Source organism: Pipistrellus kuhlii, unplaced genomic scaffold (assembly GCF_014108245.1).
Source record: "Pipistrellus kuhlii isolate mPipKuh1 unplaced genomic scaffold, mPipKuh1.p scaffold_m20_p_27, whole genome shotgun sequence".
Lineage (NCBI taxonomy): Eukaryota > Metazoa > Chordata > Mammalia > Chiroptera > Vespertilionidae > Pipistrellus > Pipistrellus kuhlii.
In genome coordinates, this window is record NW_023425526.1 from 2,531,314 (window position 1) to 2,556,928 (window position 25,615).

General features: G+C 47.3%; 1 protein-coding gene and 1 pseudogene across 1 annotated transcript in view; one reads left to right on the forward strand and one right to left on the reverse strand.

Annotated features, from left to right (window-relative positions):
* The window catches only part of FER1L5 (fer-1 like family member 5), a 51,623-nt gene extending 26,222 nt beyond the window's left edge, over positions 1-25,401 (reverse strand). Inside the window, exons 1-14 of the mRNA XM_045587259.1 lie at positions 25,187-25,401; positions 15,029-15,081; positions 14,165-14,256; positions 13,068-13,176; positions 11,902-11,956; positions 11,347-11,456; positions 11,118-11,246; positions 10,453-10,515; positions 9,668-9,718; positions 4,253-4,283; positions 3,334-3,449; positions 3,024-3,147; positions 2,488-2,540; positions 1,309-1,377 (exon numbers count right to left, since the gene is read on the reverse strand). Of these exons, the coding sequence (XP_045443215.1) occupies positions 1,309-1,377; positions 2,488-2,540; positions 3,024-3,147; positions 3,334-3,449; positions 4,253-4,283; positions 9,668-9,718; positions 10,453-10,515; positions 11,118-11,246; positions 11,347-11,456; positions 11,902-11,956; positions 13,068-13,176; positions 14,165-14,256; positions 15,029-15,081; positions 25,187-25,271 (1,140 nt within the window). The 5' untranslated portion in view covers positions 25,272-25,401. The remainder of the gene's footprint in view (positions 1-1,308; positions 1,378-2,487; positions 2,541-3,023; positions 3,148-3,333; positions 3,450-4,252; positions 4,284-9,667; positions 9,719-10,452; positions 10,516-11,117; positions 11,247-11,346; positions 11,457-11,901; positions 11,957-13,067; positions 13,177-14,164; positions 14,257-15,028; positions 15,082-25,186) is intronic.
* LOC118727919 lies at positions 22,868-23,628 on the forward strand (annotated as a pseudogene).
* Positions 25,402-25,615: the final 214 nt, after the last annotated feature.

Below are 25,615 nucleotides of genomic sequence, written 5' to 3' on the forward strand. Positions count from 1 at the left end.
TGGTGAACTACCTTTCCAGCTTCCCTGTTGGAAATTCTCCTTTCACTTTCTTGCCTTGGCTGCCCTCCTGTCCTGGGGCCCCTGGACTATAAAGTGGCACCCCCCCCCATTTCAGTAGCGCCCCCCTGCTGTCTGCCTTGCTGGGGCCCTGACCAGCTGGCCTCAGAGACTACCGTTTGCATAGGGTGATGACATCCTGCCACCTCAGAGTGAGGCTCACATCTTTCTGCTGCATTTCCAGAGGGAGGACCAGTAATAATCAGGCCTGCATCCATGTGGTCCCATCCTGGACACTGTGTCCGGTCAGAAATGGGTGAGGGCCCAGGGGACGTATGGATGCTGTTAACTGTTGGAAGGCCTCTTCAGGGATGGAGGAGGCCTGGCCTGGGCCACTGGCTCTGAGCCTGACGGCAGCTGAGCATCTGAGGGTCCTGCCGCATCACAGGTGAGGTTGAGCTTGACAAGGGTGAGGGGTGAACTTGGCCCTCAAAATCTCATCCCACTTTAAGAGTCTATAAAATCACCTAAGGAGGTAGGGATTACGTGGAATGGTTAAAAATGATGACTCACTGGAGGCAGACTGGGGAAGCTGCTAAGAAAGCGAGGAGGGTCTGAAGGAGGGAAGAGGGAGCTCTTTAGTTAATTTCATGTCTCACAAATGTAAGTAAGGAACCAAACACTCTGGGTGGCCGATAGATGGCACCCAGAGTTCTGTGCCTTGCGCTCATGAGAGTGCCCAGGTTCCCTCAGACGTGCCTCCCTCACTGTGCACCCGGCTCTTGGAAGCCTGGCTGCCAGGGCTTGAAGAGAACCGCATCCACACCATTGACAGGTGACCGAGAAGGACTGCAAGGCTATAAAAATCAGGCCTCAGGACGCTTCACAGAGAGCCTCTTGGGCATTTAGTGTAGGAACCAATAGCCCAACCATGTTGGGCCCATGGTACCTCTAGGCCATCAACAAAGAGCTGACATTCTATTCTGGGCATTTGGCCTAGGAGATAATGCATAGAACGAGTCTTACATTAAATAACAAAACAATCTTTATGAATGTAAGTGAGAGGACACATTTAAGTTTTCTGGCATGCTCAGTTGAATGGCTCACTTATTTATTAATCCTGGATGCAGTATGGTTTTCCATAATAGTCCTGGGCTTTCTCGTGCTCCCTCAGGTGCTTCTTGGGCGCCCCTTCCCCCCCCCCCCCCCCCCCCCCCCCCGCTTCCACCACACTGATACACACACCAACACCCAAACATCCTTTCCGTTTGTGGGGCAGGGGAGGAGGCAGGCATGATGGGAGGGTAATACCTGAATCTGTAAGGTCAGGATCTCGTTCCAGATGGGGTTCTCGGTTTGGGTCTTCACCTGTGTCTTCAGCTGGGAATATCCCAAAGCGGTGTCAGTGCCAGTCTGTCCCCTGCTCCCTCCACAGGCCTCACCTTCCAGCCCTTCGGGTCTGCCCACAGGGCTAATCATGGGACGCCCTTGGCCTAAAGACACTTGGACAACCTCTCATCAGCTACAACTTTGGTCCTTTGTGCACCTACCCAGGTTCCGATCCCTTAACACTTAGATTGTGTCAGATAAACTCTACGATCCCAACAGAAAAGTGGTCAAAACAGCTCCAACAGCAGCAGCACACATGGTATCTCTTCTCGAAGCATCATTTTAAAAATCTAGTCTTAATCTAAGCAGTCATGTCAGAGAACTCAAAGGGTAGTGGGACTGGCTAAGCTTTGTAATACACACTCAGAAAAGCACTGACATATTAAAATTTTGAAAATAGGTTTCAACTATCACTGAAGATCATCTTATCTAGATCTTGAATCCAAACCGTGCTCAGAGTGGTGGTCCTAAGGTATGTCCACCGGTTTTTTGGCACTACTTCCTTCAAAAGGTGACACTACCTAACCCCTCCCCTTATATATGGGCTGGATTTAATGACTTCTAATAGGTAGAACAAAATGGTGGAAATGATGGTTTTTAAATTCTGAGACAAGCTTACTTAACGTGAGCCCAGCATTCACCGAATTTGAACACAGGATTCTTTTTGCACAAAGCATCCATCAGCACACTTTGGAAAATGCTACTCTGTTCAGACATTCATGGAATGCCAGCAACTCTCTTGCTAGAACCCTCAGTTTATAAATGAAGGAACAGAGGCTCAGAAGGGATGGCGCCGGGTTCAGCGAGGCTCATTTGCAGCGTGTTGCTTCATTCAGTCACTCACTCATCAGGCATTTGTGTCTTTGGTTTTCAGGGGCATCTTCTCCATGCTGGGCACTGGGCACAGGGCACAGCTCTGGGAGATGGGGCTAAGCCATGGCTCCACCTTCACTGAGTTCCTGGTCCAGTGGGATCACATGGCCTTTTAATGGAAGAACTGGGAGATGATTCCTGGAGTCCTGCCTACCAACCGAGTCTTACCCCACACCATGTTTTTCTGGGTGACCATTTCTCTAAGCCACATACCCTTTCTACACTTACCTTTTCCCCGATTAGTTCCACTTCCAACATTGGACTCACTAAATGGTGTTTCTCTGTAAACAAGAAGTTAAAAGATTTCTGAGATAACAGGTTTTTTTTGTTTTTTTTTTTTTTTTTTTTTTTTTGTGTGTGTGTGTGTGTGTGTGGTGTTTTGTTTGTTTTTTTGAGGACAAGGAAATGGAGAGGTCACCTTAAAACCCTCCCCCATAATGTAGTTTGGCGCCCCCTGGAAAGACCTCTCCCATTTTCATTGTCTCTGTGTGTGCTGTTCTGTGGCATGACCCATAAAGGCAGAGGGATGGGGCTGGCATAGTGAACCTCTGCTCCCGAGCATCAAAGACAGCTCAGGAATAAACGACCCAATTTAATGGGTATGATAGGGTTTGCATAAAACTACTCTTGGTGGATTTTAGCTTTACCCTCTCCCTCACCCCAGATCTTAGTGTCCATATGGGACAGGCAAACCCCATGGGAACCTAGGTGCCACCATGTAGGGCACCTCAGAGTTGCTTCCTCCCTGCCACCCTGACTCTCACTGAGGTGAAGGTCCTCTGCACAGTAGATGAAGAACTGTAAGTAGGCCAGGTTCACCGGGACTATTGTTGACTTCAAGATGTGAATTTTGGTGTCATCGACATCATAGGGCAGCTTTTGATCTACCTGGAGAGACCAGAGAGCTGGCAGGGTCAAAGTTGCCGGGAGGTCACGGCCACAGCCACTGGGGGAATAAGTGGACAACTCTGAAGTGACATCGTGGACAATGAAAGCACGTGAAGGCCCAGGGGTGCCCCACAGAAGCAGTGAGGGCAGGAAAGGTTACTTGGGCATGGGCGGGGGCAGCCTCACCGGGGCCTGGTCTCCCACACCGAGAGCACAGATGGTGACCTTCAGGTAGCCTCTCACACCACTGTGGGGTTCATTTGGTTGGCAGAGGCCTAACCACTTCCTCTGGAGTGCGTGATCTGGAAAGTCAGAGGGTCCATGGGAGACCAGCTTCCAGTTTCCATTATTCTCCCCTGAAACCTGGCTTTGTTTGTGGGGGAGAGGAGTGTGCAATCATATATCAGTTGCTATCCAGTAGTAGGACAATGAGAGTCACTCCTACCGTTAAGCCAAGATGGTGCACTCACCAGGCTGCCAGCTAATGCTGTTAGAAAACAAGGACCCCTCTTTCTCATTCTGGGAACATAAAGTTGTTACGATCCTGGTCTGAGAAAGACAAGCATTCTCCCCAACTTCAAGTCCCAACGTGAACCTGGTATATTAGCCAGGTCACAGAGGAAATCTCTGCCCAAACTTCAATTCCCCAATGAACTCAAAAACAGAAAGGCTGGCCCTGGCTAGGTAGCTCAGTTAGTTGGAGCGTCATCCTGATACTCCAAGGTTGCAGGTTCAATCCCTGGTCAGAGCACATATAAGAATCAACCAATGAATACCTAAGTAAGTGGAACAACAAATCAAAGTCTCTCTCTCTCTCTCTTTCTCATCAATAAATAAATAACAATTTTAAAAAAGAAAGTCAGCACAAGCTGCATTAAAATATTAGCATTTGACCCAAAGGGATTTCTTCAGTTTTAAAGAGAAAGATGTTCTTACAAAACAAGATAAAATGCCATGAAGCACCATAAAATATTATCAAGTATGAAAAATAATTCACACCCTTGACTACTCTCCCCATATGTTCAACATACAAAGATTTTATGATGTTTTGACACCTGGCCTGGTCTTTTTCAGAAGGCACACATATTTGCAACTATTTACCTACCTGGAGAATTGTAGATAAAACCAATATCTGTCTGAAAAGACAAAGAGTGGAATAAAGATTAATTAGCACCACCTGCCAAGATTTGTAATACTAGCTATGCTGATGACAATATTAGCCACTTGACCTGCCCTAACTTTTTAAGTCTTTGCAACAAGCTGGAAGTTGGTCCATGTCTCCTCCATTCTAGAGGAAGATAGTGAGTTTGAGGGAAGTGCTCAAAGTCTTATAGCTAGTAAAAGGGGAGGCCTGGATTGGAAGGACACTTAACCACCAAGCAGCACTGCCTGGATGGGGAAGAGAATGGTCAAGAGAATTGTTGGCAGAGAGACTATGAGTTTTCCCTTTTCCTGTGAGAAGGTCTCTGACTGAGGCTGCAGCATGTGGTACAGCATTGATGTGCTACGGAGCAAGGCCACCCCTGTCACTCACATCTGAAGGGTCCACAGAGCGGTGCCCAGTTCTGCATGTCAGGCCTGCTTTAAAACCATACCCCCTTGGATTGAGTAGGCAAAGATTTCTTAGAGGCAACAACAAAAGCACAATTCATAAAAGAAATCTGATAAATTGGGCTTTCATTGAAATTTAAAAATCTTCTGCTCTCTGAAAGACACTATCAAACAAATGAAAGGACAAGTCATATACTGGCAGAAAATATTTCCAAATCATATATCTGATAATGGGCTTAAGAATATAAAAGACAATTTCAAGACTAAATAGTAAGAAAACAACCCAATGAAAACAAGCAAAAAGTTTGAACAGACATTTTGAACAGATAAAGAAGATATATTCAAGACAAATAAGCACATGAAAAGATGCTCAACATCATTAGTCATCAGGGAAGTGTATCACCATGAGATACAACTACACGTAATTAGAATGACTAAAATAAAATAAGATAGACTTTATCAAGTGTTGATAAGAATGTGGAGCAACTAAAACTCTAATATATCTCTGATGGGAATATAAAGTGATAAAGCTTGTTTGGAATTTTATGAAAACACCATTAAGAATTTTCTTGCCGAGACCGGTTTGGCTCAATGGATAGAGCATCGGCTTGGGGACTGAAAGGTCCCAGGTTCGATTCCAGTCAAGGGCATGCACCTTGGTTGCAGGCACATCCCCAGTAGGGGGTGTGCAAGAGGCAGCTGATCGATGATTCTCTCTCATCGATGTTTCTAACTTTCTATCTCTCTCCCTTCCTCTCTGTACAAAATCAATAAAATATATTTAAAAAAAAAAAAAGAATTTTCTTGCCGAAACCGGTTAGGCTCAATGAATAGAGCATTGGCCTGTGGACTGAAAGGTCCCGGGTTTGATTCTGGTGAAGGGCATGTACCTTGGTTGTGGGCACATCCCCAGTGGAGGGTGTGCAAGAGGCAGCTGATCAATGTTTCTCTCTTATCGATATTTCTAACTCTCTATCCCTCTCTCTTCCTCTCTGTAAAAAATCAATAATATATATATATATATTATTGATATATATATATATATATATATATATATATGTGTGTGTGTGTGTGTGTGTGTGTGTGTGTGTGCTATATATATATATATATATATATATATATATATATATATATATAAAAGAATTTTCTTTAGTCCTACCCAGTTCAGCTCAGTGGATAGAGCATCAGCCTGTGGACTGAAGGGTCCAGGTCAAGTGTATATATCTCGATTGCAGCCCTGGTTGGGGCATGTGCAAGAGGCAACCAATCAATGTGTCCTCTCACAATGATGTTTCTCCCCCTCCCTTCCACTCTCTCTAAAAATCAATGGAAAATATCCTTGGGTCAGGATTAACAAAAACAACAACAAAGTTAACCATACACTTACCATTAGAACTAGTCATTCTACGTCTATATATCTACTCCAGAGAAATTAAAGCATATGTCTACTCTAAGATTTATACATCAACTAGAGACCTGGTGCATGAATTCGTGCATGGGTGGTGTCTCTCAGCCTGACCGGCGATTGTGGCCAATTGTGGCCCATGGGGCTGGCCAGCCAGAGGAGGGACGGGAGGTTGGCTATGGGAGCACACTGACCACCAGGGGACAGCTCCTGTATTGAGCATTTGCCCCCTGTTGGTCAGTACGCATCATAGCAACTGGTCAACTGGTTGTTCCAGTTGACCAGTCATAATGGTCACTTAGACTTGTATATATAGAAATATTACAGCAGCTTTATTGTAATAGCCAAAACCTGAAAATAATCTAAATGTTCATCAACAGATGAATGGATAAACAAACTGTGGTATAGCAATACAATGGAATACTACTCAGCAATAAAAAGAAATGAACTATTGCTGAGACCGGTTTGGCTCAATGGATAGAGCATTGGCTTGGGGCCTGAAGGGTCCCGGGTTCAATTCCAGTCAAGGGCATGTACCTTGGTTGCGGGCATATCCCCAGTAGGGGGTGTGCAAGAGGCAGCTGATCGATGACTCTCTCTCATTGATGTTTCTGGCTCTATGTCTCTCTCCCTTCCTCTCTGTACAAAATCAATAAAATATATTAAAAAAGAAAGAAAAAAGAAATGAACTATTGATGTGTGAAAAATGGATGAATCTTAAAATAATTATGCTGAGTGAAAGCAGTCAAACAAAAAAAGTGCATGCTGTATGATTCCATTTATATGAAGTTCTAGAAAGTACAATCTATAGTTACAGAAAGCAGACCGTTGATTGCCTGGGGATGAGGGGGTGAGTTGGGGTTAGAGGCAAAAACTACAAAGGGGCACAAGGAAACTTTTGGGGATGATTGATGTGACAGGTATGTTCATTATCTTGATTATGACGGTGGTTCCATGGGTGTGTGTGTATTTTTTTAATGTATCAAATTACATATTTTAAATGTGTATAATTCATTATATGTCAATTATACCTCAATAAAGCTGGAAGGAAACAAAGCCAGTCACCCCTAAAAAACAACACCCAAAACTTCAGCCATCTCGAAGGAAGCAGAAGATCTTGGCAGTGGTCATCAATAGCTGTTACCAACACAAAGAGAGAGACCAGCAGACATCTGTGCCTCCTGCTGAAGCCATCTTGCCAAACAATTGCCCCAAGTCTGGTGAGGCCGCCTCGAGATGAAGCATCTGGGCAGAGGGACCTGAGAACTCCTGGTCCTCTGGAGGTGCAGTCAGCAAAACCCAGATGGGGCAGCGGGAGGGGACTCTATAGGACAAAGGTGTTTCTTTAATAAATAAATTGGAAGAAAAAAGGGGGATGGGACCAACAGGATAAAAGAGTCCTAATAATACATTTTAAGCAACTGCAATGTATGCACCTGGTTTGGGCAAACTGTAAAAGGAATTCACAAGACAATTAGGGGAATTTGAACACCAAATTAAAAAGGTTTTAAATTAAATGCGATGGTCATATTTGTTATGCTTAATAAGATATGTTTTAGAACTACACACTAAAATATTTTTAATTAAACTGCCATGTACGAGGACTGAGTCAAAGTAATTCATTGGGGCTGGGGAAATGGGCTGGATAAAAACCCAGTTGCAATGAATTGGTGAAGCTGAGTGATGAGGAGGTGGGAATTTATACTTTTCTCTCTACTTCTGTGTATGTTGAAAATTTCCAAAAAAGTGATTTTTTTTTAAAGCTCAGATTTTTTTCCAACCTCTGTATTTTACTCAGCAATTCATATGATTGGTTATTCTCTGAAAATTTCACAGTACCCTTTGTCAAAAGCACAACATTTTTTATCTCCTGCTAGTTACTCTCTAGAATCTTAATTTCTAAGCCTGCACTGTGGCTTGGAGAGTAAGATGGGGGGGGGGGGGGGGGGGGGGGAGGCAGTTCAAGACTGTTCATGTGCTTGTTGCAAGTAGTGAGAAAGTACCCTAACTTTAATTTGTCCTAAATTTGCCTTTTCTTGGGGTGATGTTGGGCATATTCTCTACCTTTCCCCTGCACTCGGTACTTTAAAAATGCCGTTTTTATGCCAACCAGTCTGGCAGAGTAAGGGATGGAGCCAATAAATTAGTTGAAAGGGTCTCAAAAGTCTGACAACAACTTTCAGAATCCTGGGCAGCTGGCTACCGAACCTTAACTGGACCTCCTGGCTCCTCCCTCTAGTTGGGACCCTCTTAATGCTCTTCCTGGCACTATCTTTGGCCCAGGCATCCTAAGAGCCTTTTCCTCCTTCCTCCAAAACCACATTCAGGCAATTGCCAACAGGTCCATAGGGGAAATGATGCTATTCCAGACCCACACTAGAGATCATCCCCTTCCTCAATCACCAATTAATTAGGGACATTTCTATTAATACATCCCACCTAAGCACGAAGAAGTCACAGAAGAACGAGATCAGCCTCCTTCATCAACCTCAGCTTATAGGAAGCCCAGCTTACAGGAAAAAACAACCGGCTGGAATGTTGGGCACATTCTTTACTCTGTGCTCCATTATACCCAGCTTGGGGCTCTCCCCCCTCCCAGATGCTCATTACAGATCTCTAAAGACATCAATCGCCTTACCCAGTTTCCAATGGACCACGTACACCCGCCTCCCACCTGCACCTGGTCGTCCCGGTTACTCTGGCCTTTACGGTAGACATAAATATCCCACTCCCCTTCCTCTGGCCTGCTGATGGCATTTTGTTCTCAGCCCTTCTGTCACAAACGTCACAACAAATTTAGAATCGTTACCACTTTCAGCCTCATGTGTTCCTCCTACAGCGACACTAACAGGTGAAGCGCTTTTTGTGGGTTGCCAGGTTTAATACAGATGACTGCTTAAATTTGAATAAAAATACAGGTGCCTACTTACATTTTTATGCACGTATACAATGACTACTTTTCAGTATACTTTGTCCCTGCAATATTTTGTGAGGAGCCATGCAGTGTTTGGGACATACTTCTATTTACAAAGCCCTGCTGTTTAACACTCAGGTTTAATGGGACCTCCTGTCTTTAACCTGGCGACCCTGCCTCTTCCGATCTTCCTGGATTTGGGGAATCTGCGCAGCACTCTGTGATGTGTAAACTTTCCTCATTTCAGCCTGTGTCTGTCCAAAGCAAACTTTCTGGTCTGTCCTCATAGGTAGCAGCCTGTCTGGTTTCTTGGACAATTAGGTTGGCCTTTTTGGATCTTCTGCTTCCGTTTCCCGGAGACAGAGGCTTGAACTGAATCTCATTATAAGTGTGGGGACGTCAACATGGCACCCAGCGTTCTCATGAATGTGATGTGCCTTAATCCTCACAGCAGCCCTGAGTAGCTATCATCCTCATTGCAGGAAGCAGAGGCCCAGGATGCCTTGTCTAAGTCACCCAGTAGGCGGATGGATTCAAAGCTGGATCTTTCGCTTGAGAATCCAAGTCCTTTCCTGGCCCTGTGGGTGGAGCCCAGGGTGGGTGGGTCTCGGTGACCCTTCCCCAAACCTCCCCCTTCCCCCAGTGCTCACTTGGAATCTGCCGATCTCCGAAGTGGCTCTTATCCCTGAGGCATTCTGCACCTGCAGGGGAACGGCCAGAAAGAGTTCAGTTCACACAGCCCAGCGTCCTCCGCGCCCGGGGCAGGAGCTGTAAGGGCACATCCAGTAGCGGGTTCTGTACAGCCACACAGGTTTCTTCTCCTTCTCAGAGAAACCCTGTGGGGGGTCCGGTTTTCAGCTCCATTTCCCTGACGAGGAAATGGATTAAAGAGGCCAATTCACCTACTCAACCCAAAGATCAACACAAAGCCAAGTGTGCCACTGGACTCTCACCACCTGCTGTCCTGGTATTTCCCATGTGCCTGTGTTCCCACAAATGTGGAACTCTGAGGGGGTGGCCTCCTCTTTCTCCTCAGCCCTGTGCTGGGACAAACGAGGCATCTGATAAACACATGTTCACCACTGTTCCCGAGCTCCTTCTGGTAGAAGAGTGGAATGTGCACACCCCTTCCCCCCCAGAATATTAGGGATCCTCTGGTGCCATGAGAGCCCTGGTACTTGGGGAGATGCTGCTTTGTTCACCTCAGTGTCCAGGTCAGGGCCTAGCAGTTGGCATTCCATATTTGCTGAATGAATGAATGAATGAATGAGGGTCTGGGCTGCAGGAGAGTGAAAGAGGTGGTAGAGATGCTGCCCTGGGGTCAGAAAGACCATCTGGGGTGACTCTGGCTCTAAGGGTGGGGCTGGGGGGACTGAAGTGCTTCCTTGGATTGAGGTGGGACAAGAGAGTGGGCCCATCTTTTCTGGTTCTTTACCTGGATTAAGATGGAGTAATCGAAGAACTTTGCAGGAATCTCATAGAAATTCTGGAAGAAGATCTGAAGGACAGGATGGGGATGGAGTTAGTTCTCAGTGAGCCCCAAGGTAGCTTCTTCCTGTCTCTCAGCCTACACTGCCCTCACACTCCTCCTCCTCCGGAAGCAGAGGCCTGCCGGCCCCTGGAGGGTTTCTGCCTGGATAAAGGGCAGGGTGGGGATTTCCAGAGAACCTGCTATGAGCAGCTGGAGGCCAGCTAGCGCCCTGGAGTGGAGAGTGGAGCCTCTGTCTCCTTCCAGATTGCCCTGTCAGTCCTCTCCACCACCACTCCCTCCTTTCCAAATGCAAACCTGGCTCTGTCACTCTCCTGCTTCAGTCCCTCTATGACTCCCAAGTGCCATTCATGACAGACCCCAGTGCATTGTGCAGGCTTCCCTCCCCCCATCTACAGTTCTATCCATCATTCCCTCAAATTATCCATCTGTGGTCCCAGTGCCAAGCACAGTGCTCCACCCTCTGTAGGTTCTCGGTAAGTGTTTGTGGAACACAGGAAAACACTCCAGTCCAGGAGCAAGCTGGCTGCCTGCCTGCAGGAAATGCCCAGCTCGATGGGCTCAACTGGCCAAAGCGCCCCATTCAGCCCTGAAGGGCAGGTGCAGCCCACCTCGTTGAAGAAAGGGTTGCTTCCCATCTTTGTGCGGGTGTGGTTCTGATGGCCTCCAATGACCACCTTCACCAATGGCTTGAGGTTGTTGCCCATGAGCTGGCGGGCTTCAAACACCTTCACTTGGACCTACCGGGGACAAAACGAGGCCCTTAGGTTGGGGACTTGTGGAGAGGTGGGATAACTTGGAACACCATGAGGTGTCGTGCAAGTTCCATGGGCTTTCAACCTGAAAGTGCTGCGGCTTTGAGGACAGTTCCTTGTGTGCGACGTAGCTGGGAGCCATCTGCTTCTGCCTGGCTGCTTCCAGGGCAGTTACGCCTAGGAGGTCTCCATCTCCTGGGGAAACACAGTCCAGGGTCAGCTCTCAGGGCTGGCGCAGGACATTGAGGTATTTTCCCCATTTTATCATTCTATCCCCAAAGACTAGTTTCTGACTGAAAATATGGCCAAGATCTGATAAGGGCACATGTCTGCCCCAGAACATTCCATGGACCCCCACCTATCCTTAGTAACCCTGGGCCCCACTCTCCACACATGGGGGCTCTTGGAAATGGCCATCCTTAGCTCTCCCTGCAGCCCATAGAGGATGCATATGTAGAGATGACAAATGGACACATTAAGGGGACAGATAGCCTCAGCTGTGTCTGGGGATCTGGCCTCTAAACCCTAACCTGGTTACAATCCTTCTGTAGGCCTCAAGGGTTGGGTCTTGAAGGTCTCAAAATGCCCATCCAGCTATAGATTGGGGAAAGGCAGGGGTAAGCTCCATGAAAAGCCATACCTGTCTTCTCAATATCCTGGCTGGTCATTTGGGCCACATTTAGGGTGATAGTGCACTACAAGGCAAAGACAAGGGAGCTATACACCAGACCATGCGATCCTTAGCCAAGCCCCACACTGAAACGCAGCCCAGCCTGGTGGGCCCATGCCCAGTTCTCCAGGGTGGAGTGTGCTGGCCATAGTGCAATGCCACACCATGGGGCCTTGTGCAGTCTGGGTGCAGGGAAGCTATAAACTGAGAAACTGAATAGGCAAATGGACAATAAGCCAGAGCATACAGGCAAACAGAGCTCTGCCCCACCAGCCCAGGAAACCAAGCCAGTGTCTACAATAACCAGCACAGAAAGCCAGTGTGCTATAAACCAGACTGACAGGAAGCCAGACCACTAGCTCTAGCAACAATCCAGGAAGCCAACAACAGTGATCAGCCCCAAATGGCCAGGACTGGATTAATAACTGCAACTGCCCTAATTTTTGTCCGCACTTCCAGCTTAGGACTAATCGGAGAAAGCCAAATGTGCACCCTAACCAATCACATATGATGCCCAGCTTCTAGTGACATCACTTACAGCTTTCCCAGGCCAACAACCTCCCATCCACAAGCACCGGAGTCTCCCCTTTTTCAGCTGTCGTTTCCCTTCTCCTCTGCCTGCCTTCGAGTCTCTGCCAAACCCACGTGATGGTGGCCGACTCCCCTGCTATCGCCAGTTCTCAATACATACGGTAGCCTTTGTGGGTTCTCATCTGGTTGGTCTTCGTCTGCTTCCACACGGCTCGGCCACCTCCTCTGGAAAGCCTTCCACGGCCTCCAAGCAGAATCATTCATCCCCTCTTGACCTCAGTGACCTAGCTCTCTCCACTCTTGCCCACTGTGCTGGAGCACTTGTGATCTGAGTGGTGCCTACTCCAGCAGACGGTGGGTTTCATTCTCTTTAGTATCCCAGGCCTAGCGCAGTCACAGACACCCAGCGGATGACCATGTATTGTAGATAGTCTAAGTGGGCGGGCGGGCGAGTGGGGAAGTCAGGGGGAAGGTGGCAGTGATGGGACCCCTGAGCGCAGGACGCAGTCTCTGGATGAGGTCACGGGCCCTCTGCTGGAGCAGAGGAGCCCAGTTTCTCGGGTTGTCTCCAATCCTCCAACCACCCTTCCTGGGACTCAACTCACATGTGTGGGCTTCATGGAATGGTTGAGGAGGGTCAGGTCCTTCACAAAAAGAACTTTTCTTGGTTTTATCACCAAGGGCTTGAGCAATATTGTGACCAAGCCAATGAACCTGGGGAGATAAGGAGCAGGGATGGGAGCCTGAGCCAGGGGAAGGGGTGTCCTTCCCCGTCCCAAGCAGGATTTTATCTAGAGCCGTTTTTCTCTCCTAGAGGCTGTGTTTTCTTCCTTCCTTCCTTCCTTCCTTCCTTCCTTCCTTCCTTCCTTCCTTCCTTTCTTTTTAAAAAAAAAGACATTTTATTAATTTTTTTACAGAGAGGGTAGAGAGCTAGAAACATCAATGAGAGAGAAACATCGATGAGAGAGAAACATCAACCAGCTGTCTCCTGCACACCCCCTACAGGGGATGTGCCTGAAACCAATGTACATGCCCTTGACGGGAATCAAACCTAGACCTTTCATCCACAGACCAACGCTCTATCCATTGAGCCAAAGGTTTTGGAGAGGCTGTGTTTCCCATAGAGGGGCCGAAGGAAGAACACAGTGATGGGGAGCAGCCATAAGAGGACACAGGATCTCGAGTCTCTGGGAATTGGTTTTGGGGCTCCCTGGGCATTGGGCACCCTAGTTACTGGCTCTGCCTGCCAAGCCCCTTCTCAGAAGCTCTGCTCCCACACTCATCCTGAATGGGAACTGTGCCAAATAACAGCTAGATTGGGAAACTGATTGGACGGGGGCTGGACACCTGACTAAAGCTAGGCCAATTGGATTCTTTCTTGTAGAAATATTGATCTAGGATACCATAGCTTCCATCTCAGTGGATGTCAGTCTCAACTGAATGGGGCCTTGCTGGGACAAACAGGGAGACGCAGAGATTTGAGAATCCTGTGGCTTCAGAAGAGACAGGCTGCTCCTGAGCTCCTAGGTTCCTAGTTCTAGTTGATCTTCTCTCCTAGACTCACTACCTTCCCACAAGTCCCCCTGCCTTTCTGAAGTAGCTGCTGGAGTGGGTTCTGGTCCATGTGACTGAATTATGGATCAGAGGCAGGAGACTTGCTGTAGCTTTGTTAAGGAGTCAGGCTCCTCTGCATCTATCTTACCTTCCTTTCTTTTCTGAGCACAAGTCCTGAAGGATGACTTGCAGGAAAGAGTCATCCTGTAGGGGTTGGTCCCAGAGGTGCCAAATTAAGGTCTGTGGGAAGCACAGAGAAGTCAGCATCCCTTCTCTACTTTTCCCTTCCCATCCTTCTAGGGCCACGGTCGGCAAACTGCTGCTCGCGAGCCACATGCGGCTCTTTGGCCCCTCTAGTGTGGCTCTTCCACAAAATACCACGGCCTGGGCAAGTCTATTTTGAAGGAGTGGTGTTAGAAGAAATTTAAGTTTTAAAAATTTGGCTCTCAAAATAAATTTCAATCGTTGTACTGTTGGTCTTTGGCTCTGTTGACTAATGAGTTTGCCGACCACTGTTCTAGGACAATAGGGTAGCACTGTGTTTCTCTCAACCTGAGGACCCTCCCTCAAGTCTAATTTCCTCAGAGGATGCCATTTGCTACCAGGGTTCTGGGCCTCCTCCCTGGGCCTCCATAGCTTGAATGTCAGTGTCGTGAGCATGTTAGTGAAGAGGTTTGGGGACCAAAGAGTGGTGGGAACATGGGTGGATAGAAAGTGAGCAGGGATCTTGCACAGGGAGCCCTGTCTCTGCTTCAGGTTTCTGGGGACATCAGGGTGGCCAGGCTAGACAGGACGGACTACACCATGGTCTATCCCAGGAGTGGGGAAGAAGGGCCGGAGCAGTGGTGGGCAGATGTGGCTGCTGCGGCCCTCAGGCCTCCACAGCCTCGTCAGCTGAGAGGCTACTCCTGGGCCAAGATGCCCAGCCTTGGGAAAAGCTGTGAGGCTCCACGTCCTCTCCCTCACTATTGGGTGTCACCGCCTCCTCTGGGCTCGTCCTGGCACATCTTACTTCGTTCCATGTGGGGTTATTTCCTTCTCCCTCCGTAGTTTTCTTCTTGACATCTGCAAAGACATGAAGGGGCTGGTATTGGGGACAGGAAGTATTTCAAAGTCTAGGTTCAAGTGGGGCAGAGAGAGGTGGGAAGCTCTAAAAACCTTCAAGTCACCCTGGCAGTGTGGCTTAACTGGTAGAAGATTGTCCTGTACACCACAAAGTCACGGGTTTGATTCCTGGGTCAGAGTGCATACCCAGGTTGCTGGTTGGATCCCTAGTCCAGCACATGTGGGAAGCAACCAATTGATGTTTCACTCTCACATCTATGCTTCTCTCTCTCTCCCTCTCCCTTCCTTTCTCTATAGCATTAATAAAAGCATGTCCTCAGGTGACGATTAAAAAACACACACAAAAGGTAAATCTCCAAGTCTATAATGGCAGGTGTGAAATGGCACCGATTCCTTCTTCCCGGGGGTTTCAGAATTTCTCACTTTTTATAAGCGTGACATCAGCTCTAGTGACAGATAATGTTTTGTGTTTGTTTCTGTTTCTTCTTGAGTACATAGTTCCCAGCCATCTTGCAGCTGGGGGGTGGTGGCAGGGGGCATGTTCTGGCCAAAGGGCCATGGGAGGGACATTCACCACTGCCAGGCCTGGCTCCTAAAACCTCTGTGAAGTTCTCCATTCTCCTTCTCCCCACTGCCCAAATCCACACTCACCACCTGCTGGCAGGGGGACTTTGCAGCCACAGAAGCAGAGCTGCCTGACCACCATCCACACAGGGCTTACAGCAAGAAATCAACTTTTGTTGTGTTCTGGCACTGAGATGCAAGGGTTTATTTATTCTCAGAGCAAAGCCTAGTGTACCCAAAGAGACATCCCGACACATAGATAAAGGGTTTAAAGCTCTTTATCTGCTAAAATCCCCCTCCTCCAGAAATATCTTTAACAAAGAACAGTCTGGCCGAAGCCGGTTTGGCTCAGTGGAAGAGCGTCGGCCTGGGGACTGAAGGGTCCCGGGTTCGATTCCGGTCAAGGGCATGTACATTGGTTGCGGGCACATCCCCAGTGGGGGGTGTGCAGGAGGCAGCTGGTCGATGTTTCTCTCTCATAGACGTTTCTAACTCTCTATCCCTCTCAATTCCTCTCTGTAAAATCAATAAAATATATTAAAAAAAAAAAAAAGAACAGTCTGTAGCCCTGCAAAGAACCTCTAAATTGTTATGTTACTTGTTACATTACTTTGATATTCTTCTCAAGATGGTGGCTGGGGGGTGAGGGGGAGCGAGAGAGAGTGAGAGAGTGAGAGCGAGAGAGAAATGGAAGGAATCACATGCTTGCCTCATGTCTCTCATAGAAAGTCTTCTCAGTGCCACGTACCCTGGAAAACCTCATTTGCCTGTAGCTACCTTTACACAATCTTCACCAATAGATGGTTCATTTTTCTTTTTCTTCCCCTTTTATTTTTTATTTATTTATTTATTTATTTTTAAATAAATCTTTATTGTTCATATTATTACAAATGTTCCTCTTTTTTCTCCCCTCCATTGCTCCCCTCCACTAGGTTCCCACCCCACCCTCAGCCCTTTCCCCACCCCCCATTGTTCTCATCCATAGGTGCACAGTTTATGTTCAGTCTCTTCCCACATTCCCCTCTCCCCTTTTCCCTGAGAATCATCAGTTCACTCCCCTTCCATACCTTTGATTCTATTATATTCAACAGTTAATATTGTTCATCAATTTTTTTTTAATTTCCTTGGTTTTTAGATTCATTTGTTGATAGTCGCGTATTTGTTGTTCATAGTTTTTATTTTTATTTACTTTCTATTCCGAAAGAACCCCCTTCAGCAATTCATATAATTCTGGTTTGGTGGTGATGAACTCCTTTAGCTTTATTTTTATTAGTGAAGCTCTTTATCTGACCTTCGAATCTGAGTGATAGCTTTGCTGGATAGATTAGATTATCTTTGGCTGTAGGTTCTTGCTATTCATCACCTTGAATATTTCTTGCCATTCCCGTCTGGCCTGCATGGTTTCTGTTGAGAAATCAGCTGACAATCGTATAGGTGCTCCTTTATAGGTAACTACCTTCTTTGCTCTTGCTTCTTTTAATATTCTCTCTTTGTCTTTTGCTCTTGGAATTTTAATTATGATTTGTCTTGGTGTGGTCCTCTTTGGATTCCTTTTGTTTGGAGTTCTGTGCACTTCCTGGACTTGTAAGTCTAATTCTTTCACCAGGTGGGGAAAGTTTTCTGTCACTATTTCTTTCAGTATGTTTTCGATATCTTGCTCTCTCTCATCTTCTGGGACCCCCATAATTCTGATGTTGGTTCGCTTGAAGTTGTCCCAGAGGTTTCTTACATTATCTTCAACTTTCTGGATTCTCTTGTCTTCTTGCTTCTGCGGAGGAGTGTCTTCTGGCTCTTTATGTTCCAAATCTTTGACTTGATTCTTGCGATCTTCCATTCTGTTTTTAGGACTCCATAAAATATTTTTTATTTCAGACAATGTATTCTTTATTTCTTGTTGATCCCTTATTATTTCTTGTTGATTCCTTATTATTTCTAGTTGATCCCTTTTCATATCCTCAAAGGACTTATCAATCTTTTCTAGGAAATTCTTGAACAACCTTATAAGTGTGGTTTTGAACTCTATATCCAGTCGCTTTTTGTCCTCCATTTCTTTCGTTTGTGATCTATTTCCTTGTCTCCGCATTTTTGCAGCTTCCTTGATGGGGTGGAGTTTCAGGGTGGAGCCTACAGCCTTGGCTTCTGTCAGCCACGTCATCCATGCCCTATGCGGCTCCTGAGTCTCAGTATTCCTCAGGGTCCTACTGTACTTGCTGCAAGCACCTCTGAGAGTGAGGTGCCCTAGAATTTCGCCTGCTATCAAACAGTCTAAGCTCTCCCCCAATGAGCCTGGAACTGGGGTTCAGTGCAGTTGGAAGTGGGGTTGGAAGTGGGGTTGAGAGCAGTCTGGAGCTTTTGTCTCCTTCCCGCCAGGGCAGTCCCATGGCACAGCCAACTGTTTGTTCTCTGCGCTCAATGTGCTCGCCTCCAGGGGCTCTGCCTTTTGCCGCTCCCCCGGAGTTCTGCCTTACAGCCCAGCTCCCTCTGTTTGAGCCTGAGTCCCTGGGATCTGGCCTAGAACTGGAGTTCAGAGCAGTCGGAACTGGGGCTCAGCACAGTCTGGAGCCTTTGTCTCCTTCCCACTAGGGCAATCTAGCAGCAATCAACAGTCCGTCCTCTGCGCTCAATGTGCGCGACTCCCGGGACTCTAGTTTTCGCTGCTCCCCTGGGATTCTGCCTCACAGCCCAGGCTTCCTCTGTTTGAGCCTGGATCCCCACGGTCTGGCCTAGAACTGGGGTTCAGCGCTGTTGGGTCTGGGGTTCAGCACAATCGGAGCTTTTATCTCCTTCCTGCTAGGGAACACCAGCCAGGCACTCAGCCTCCCCCTCCTCTCAGGCTCTGTTCTCTCCTCACGCGTAGCGTGTCTCCGTACCTTAGGCTTTTAAAGCTCCTCTGCTTTTCCTTCTGGTTTTCTCTTTCCTTCTTGTTGTAGAATTTCCAGTCAGTCGACTTTCCTGTAGCTCTGGATAATGTCTTTATATTTTAGTTGTATTTTATTGAAATTGTTGTGTGCAGGTGCCTAGGTGTTTACCTGTGCAGCCATCTTGGATCCCTCAGGGCAGTGATTGTTCTTCTTTTTCTTCCCCTTTTAATCCAGGCTCTTTGTTATGAAGATACAGTGCCCTGGTGCACAGATTCGTGCACATGGAAAGGAAATTAATTAGAAGGTGGCTGGTGGGTCAGGACTGGGTGAGACAGGCTGGACATACCTTGGAGCTAACCTCCCACGGTCCCTCCCCAGCTGGCTGCACCTGGGGCAGCACTGCAGCTTGAAGGGCATCTGCAGAGAGAGCAGGATCCCTCGAGTAGGTGGGGTCCCTCGACCTGGCCTGTGGGGATCGGGCTGAAACAGGCTCTCTGACATCCCCCGAGGGGTCTCGGATTGGAGAGGGCAGTTCTTGAGTGACACACCCCAGAATCTGGCTCTCTCCTCTCTGGTTCTGGGGTGTGTCACCTGAGAACCGCCATTACCAAGTCACCACAGTTCAACAGCTCCTGCGTTGAGTGTCTACCCTCTGGTGGTCAGTGTTCATCATACCTACCGGCCAGTCAGACAGTTGGATGGTCGCTCATCCTTTAATATATTGAGATAAACTCTTTCATTCTCTCTCATAAACCCTTTAACCCTCTCTCTCCCACCTTTCTTGAACTTTTTTCCTTATCTATTAAAAATAAAACTTCCCGAGGAGAAACCAAGATGTTGGCATAGGTAAACACCTAACTGCAGCCTCACACAACAATTTCAAAAAAATACAACTAAAATACAAAATGGACATTATCCAGAACTACAGGAAAGTTGGCTGACTGGAAATTCTACAACTAGAAGGAAAGAGAAAACCAGAAGGAAAATCAGAGGAGCCATAAAAGCCTAAGGTACGGAGATGCAGTGTGCACATGGGGAGAGGACGGAGCCGGAGAGGGGCAGCTGACTGCCTGGCTGGCGTTCCCTAGAGGGAAGGAGATAAAAGCCCCGGACTGTGCTGAACCCCAGTTCCAACAGCACTGAACCCCAGTTCTGGGCGAGATCCTGGGGACCCAGGCTCATACGGAGGGAGTCTGGGCTGTAAGGCGGAAACTCAGAGGAGCAGCGAAAGGCAGTCCCAGAGGGGTGCACATTGCTTGCAGAGGACAGACTGTTGACTCTGCTGCTAGATTGCCCTAGCGGGGATACAAAAGCTCAAGACTGTGCTGAGCCCCAGTTCCAACAGCACTGAACCCCAGTTCTGGGCAAGATCCTAGGGACCCAGGCTCATACGGAGGGAGTCTGGGCTGTAAGGTGGAAACTCAGGGGAGCGGCGAAAGGCAGAGCCCTGGAGTCGCACACCTTGTGTCCAGAGAACAGACTGTTGACTGTGCCCCTGGATTGCCCTAGTGGGAAGGAGACAAAAGCTCCAGACTGCTCTAAACCCCACTTCCAACGCCACTTCTAACTGCACTGAACCCCAGTTCCAGGCTCATTGGGGGAGAGCCTAGACTGTTTGGTAGTGTGTGAAACTCCAGGGCACCTCACTCTCAGAGGTGCTTGCAATGAGTATGAAGGACCCTGAGGAACACTGAGACTCAGGAACCTCATAAGGCGGGGCTGATGGAAGCCAAGACTGTAAGTGCCACCCTGAAACTCTGCCCCATCCAAGCTGAGCACAGAGGCTTTTGCAATTTTCCAAGGCTAGTCGAATAAGGCTGTCTCCTGGTATAGACACAGCTGATCCTCACAGCCAGTTGGCCTGGAGTCAGTTCCTCCCAGTGATACCAACAACAATCAAGACTTAACTACAACAAGGCTATAGACACAGTCCACAAAAGGGGGCACCAAGAGTGTTCACCTCAGGTAACTGGGAGACTGACCCACTGAACCATAAACTGTGAAGAGACTGAATATAAACTGTGCACCTATGGATGAGGACTATGGGGGGTGGGGAAAGGGCAGAGGGTGGGGTGGGAACCTGGTGGAGGGGAGCAATAGAGGGGGAAAAAATGAGGAACATTTATAATAATATGAACAATAAAGATTTATTAAAAAAATAAAAAATAAAAAATAAAAAATAAAAAATAAAAATAAAATAAAATAAAACTTCCCTTGCCAAAACCGGTTTGTCTCAGTGGTAGAGCATCGGCCTGCTGACTGAAAGGTCCCAGGTTCGATTCTGGTCAAGGGCATGTACTTTTGTTGTGGGCACATCCCCAGTGGGGGGGGTGCAAAAGGCAGCTGATCGATGATTCTCTCTCATCGATGTTTCTAACTCTCTATCCCTCTCTCTTCCTCTCTGTAAAAAATCAATAATATATATATTTTTTTATTAAAAAAAAACTTCCCTTATTTGCCTCATGCATTTGTTGTGGAGAGCAAAAATCATATTTGTGAAAATATAAATGTTTTTTATTATAAAAGTAATTAATATTCTTGGGCAATTTTCAAAAGTTGCAGAAAAAGTTGTTCATATATATATATCTATTAAAGTCCTTTCATTGGGACTTCCAGTACACACAATCTTGCTTTGTCCCACAATCACATCAAAATTACAACTAAACTATGGAACAACCATCACTGAGAACTTGCCTGAAATTGAGCTGAATGGAAGGCCTACAGGTAAGGATATAAAGAAGCCACATCAAGACTGATCAGAGGGCCAGGCACAGAACAGGCTAGTCCCACACCCAAATGTGGCTGATAAAAACCTGGAGGAATATCTTGGCTGTGAAGCTCACCCCTGAGGAGCGAGGGGCCCTAGCCCCACACCAGGCCCCTCAGCCCAGGGTTCCAGTGCTGAGAAAAGAAGTCCCCATACCTTCTCACTGTAAAAACCAGTGGGGATTGAAACGGAGTGAGACAGAGGCTGCTGGAGTCCACAGCATTCCTCTTAAAGGGCTCAGACACGGCCTTACTCTGACTCACTTCCTCTGAGCTGGGGGCAGGGAGAAAGTGATAGGGTGGGGGTGGCAGGCAGCAGCTTGAAAGGCACCAGAGACTTATGGGGGAAACTTATTTGTCTGGAATCAGGGGGAGAGCTGGAGGGATAGCTTTCTCCCAGACGGAAGTGCAGGCAGAGGCCTTTTCCTTTGATGAGCTTTCCCCAAACAGAGCAGGCAGATGCCATATCTGAGATTCCATCAACCTTGTTAACACTATCTCCCTCCACACACACCCTGGTGATTCCCTGAGGCCCTGCCCCACCAACTTTCAGGCCCACCCATGCTATTTTCAGTGTCTTTTCCATACAAATGGCCAATCTTGGCTCATGCTTCAGATTTTCCTAAATTCTCTAAAACAAGCAGCATCTGGCACTAGCAGCAACCAGTCTTGGTTCCCAGCATGATCTCCTCTGGGTACCTCCAAGCCCAGCACAAATGGCAGCCATTTGCAGATTGCTTTGTAGCTCATGCCAAGTGGCTCTAAGCAGGACACAGGCAGTGCACATCCTGGGGACCCCAGAGCCAGCACACCCAGTGGACAGCTTCAGATCACTTTGAAGCACCAACACCAACCACTTCCACAAGCAAAACACTCAAAGGGTGGACTCAGTGGGCACCAGTGTCCTGCTGAAATAAGTCTTGCTCTGTAGAGTGGACCCTACCCAGCTGATTCTGCAAGGAGGGTGGAAGTCGGTGGTCAGTAGTCACAGCCAGTCCTTGCAGCTGATCGGCCTGGATAAATACCGTCCACTGACATGCCAATAACAATCAGAGCTCAGCTACAACAGGAGGGTGTATAACCCACACAGACCCCAGAGGACGATAACAAAAGGAGCTTCTCCAACACTCACAGTACAGCCCAGTGCCACCTCCTATTAACCCCATCCTTACCACCTCACAGCAAATGGCAGCCTCACCCGACTTGGGTCAGCAGCAGTGCCAGGAAACAGAAAGTTCTCAGCCCACCCCACACAAAGGCAGATTTCACGCCTGCTCACTTTGTGTGTGAAGAAGACCCATTTGATAACCTCAAGTTAAAAACTATTGAGGAGGCCGAAACCGGTTTGGCTCAGTGGATAGAGCGTCGGCCTGCGGACTGAAAGGTCCCAGGTTCAATTCTGGTCAGGGGCATGTACCTTGGTTGCGGGCACATCCCCAGTGGGCGGTGTGCAAGAGGCAGCTGGTCGATGTTTCTAACACTCCATCCCTCTCAATTCCTCTCTGTGTAAAATCAATAAAATATATTAAAACAAACAAACAAACAAACAAAAAACTATTGAGGAGGTCCTCTAGGAGTTTCGCACTTGCAGACACCGGCCGGTTTATTCCGTGGCGATGCCGTGTGGAAGCCAAAGCTGCAAGTCCCGCATGGTCCCTCCGGCCAGCCGGGCACTTCCGATGAGAGCTGCACCCAGGCCAGCACCAGCAGCTCACCCGCCAGCACCAGCTGCACCCTCTGCTGTTGGTGCACCTGCTGCTGCGCCCCGGCAGCCAGGTCTGATGGCCCAGATGGCAACCACTGCCGCCGGTGTGGCTGTGGGCTCTGCCGTAGGCCACACGCTGAGCCATGCCATCACCGGGGGCTTCGGTGGAGGAAGTAATGCAGAGCCCGCAAGGCCTGACATCACTTACCAGGAGCCCCCGGGAACGCAGGCGAACCAGAGCAGCAGCAGTTTGGCCCATGCCACTATGAGATGAAACAGTTCTTGGAGTGTGCCCAGAACCAGGGTGACCTTAAGCTTTGTGAGGGTTTCAGCGAGGTGCTGAAACAGTGAAAATTTGCAGATGGATTAGCCTAATCAAGAAGGTCAAGTTGAAGAAATGGGAAATCATCTCTCATGTCCAAGTTAACTTAGTATAAAAATATAACTGATAGTGAATATAAAACTAATAGTTAACTCTCCTATATCAATGCTAGTTTCCTCACTTCAGAATTGCAGTGGAAGAGAGTGTGCTTACTGTGTAGAAGTTCATTAAGATGATAATTCACTTTGGGGCTGAGCAGATGTTTGTGTGGCCTCTTTAAACCAGCTTTTGTGATGTTTACAAATCAGTTACAATAAAGTGATTTTCTTTCGGAAAAAAATAAAAATAAAGAAATAACTATTGAGGAGAAGGAAGAACTGAGAAGCATTCTGTTAGGAACCACTGGACCCATTCTGGCTCAGTTATTGGACAATAACTTGCCTGGAGGTGGCTCTGGGTCTGTATTGCAGGATGAAGAAGATTAAAAAAAAAATAACAGGAACAATAAAATGGCAATAAATACATATCTACCAACAATTGAATCTAAAAAACTAGATAAACCAACAGGCAGAAATAGAATCATAGGTACAGAGAATGTTTTGACAGTTGCCAGATGAAAGGGGTGTTGGGAGGGGATGGGTGAAAAGGTGAAGGTATTAAGAAATACAAATTAGTTGTTACAGAATAGTCATGGGAATGTAAAGCATAGGGGATATAGTCAATAATCTATGTATATATATATAACCCTAATATGCAAATAGATCAAACAGTGGAACAACTGAACAACCTGTCTCTATGACGTGCCTGACCACCAAAGGGTGCGCGTGGAATGTGGCCGGCATCAGTAGCAGGAGGGTGGCACAAGTGAGCAGGGAGCCGGATCAAGGCGGGGTGCTGGTTGCTGTCATCTGGGCAAGCCTCTGTTGTTTACTGAAAATTATTTGCTCCCACATGCTGCGGTCCCACTGGGTGCTCGCACCCGCTGCTGCAGGGGGCTGGGCTGTGGGCAGACAGGGAACTGGAGCAATGAGAGGAGGGGCCAGGTGGGGGCACGGAGGATGGGCCAAGACCTGCCCCTGTGCCCACCGCAGCCTCTCGGCCCACAGTTCCTTTCCAGGTGCATGGATTTGTGCACTGGGCCCCTAGTATTATAATAACTATGTATGTTGTCAGATGGATGTGAGATTTATCAGGATGATCACTTATTAAGTATTAAGTAATGTCTAATCACTGGGGTGTACACCTGAAACAAATACAATAATGTATGTCAACTGTAATTGAAAATAAAAAGTTATTTAAGCCGAAGCTGGTTTGGCTCAGTGGTAGAGTGTCGGTCTGCGGACTGAAGGGTCCCAGGTTCGATTCCGGTCAAGGGCATGTACATTGGTTGCGGGCACATCCCCGGTGGGGGGTGTGCAGGAGGCAGCTGGCCGATGTTTCTCTCTCATCGACATTTCTAGCTCTCTATCTCTCTCCCTTCCTCTCTGTTAAAAATCAATAAAATATATTAAAAATAAAATAAAATAAAATAAAATAAAATAAAAAGTTATTTAAAAAATAATAAGATAAAATCCTCACATTGATCCTATGAAGCAGGTACTTTTTTTTCTTTAAACTTGAGTTTGTGGCTTAACCCTATTTCATAGAAGCTTGAGATTAATAATTTGAGAAAAGTATTAATCTTCTCTTTTCCATAACCATGCCTTAGTAAAAATGTCAGAATAATGGTAATAAAGATGATAAGTTGTGAAAGAACTGGAGGTGTCCACCTTAGCTTTCTGTCAGACAGAGCATCTTTCACATAATGGGGCACCAATAATCCTATTGTTTTCATTGAACACGTGTTGTCTCTTGGGTCTCTCTCCCACCCAGACTCCTGGTGCTTACCTCTGAAGTAGACAGACACACAGGGTCTGGGTGGGGGGCTCAGGGGCGGGTTAATCGTGGCAGACTTCACTATCACACGCAGCATGTTGGCGACTCCTTTCCTCCGGAGCTTCCTTCTCCCAGCACCTTTGTCCAAAGCTTCCCCCAGGGCGTATGGGGCTAGTGGACTCCTGAGTCTGTTGCTTAGCAATAGAGGTGATGTCACAAAGGTGGGTAGTTCCCCGTTCTGGGGAGGAATCAGGGGAATGAGAAGAGGAAAAAATCAGGGCATGAAGTCAGGGGCAACAAAACAATATGTCTACATTTCCTCTTTTTTTCTTTTCTTATTCTTTTATTCTATCCTTCTGGTTTCAAGATCAGATATAAGGATAATATTTTCTCTTTATACAAGCAAGTTATCTGCAGTGAACAGTTGCCAAGGTCTTACAA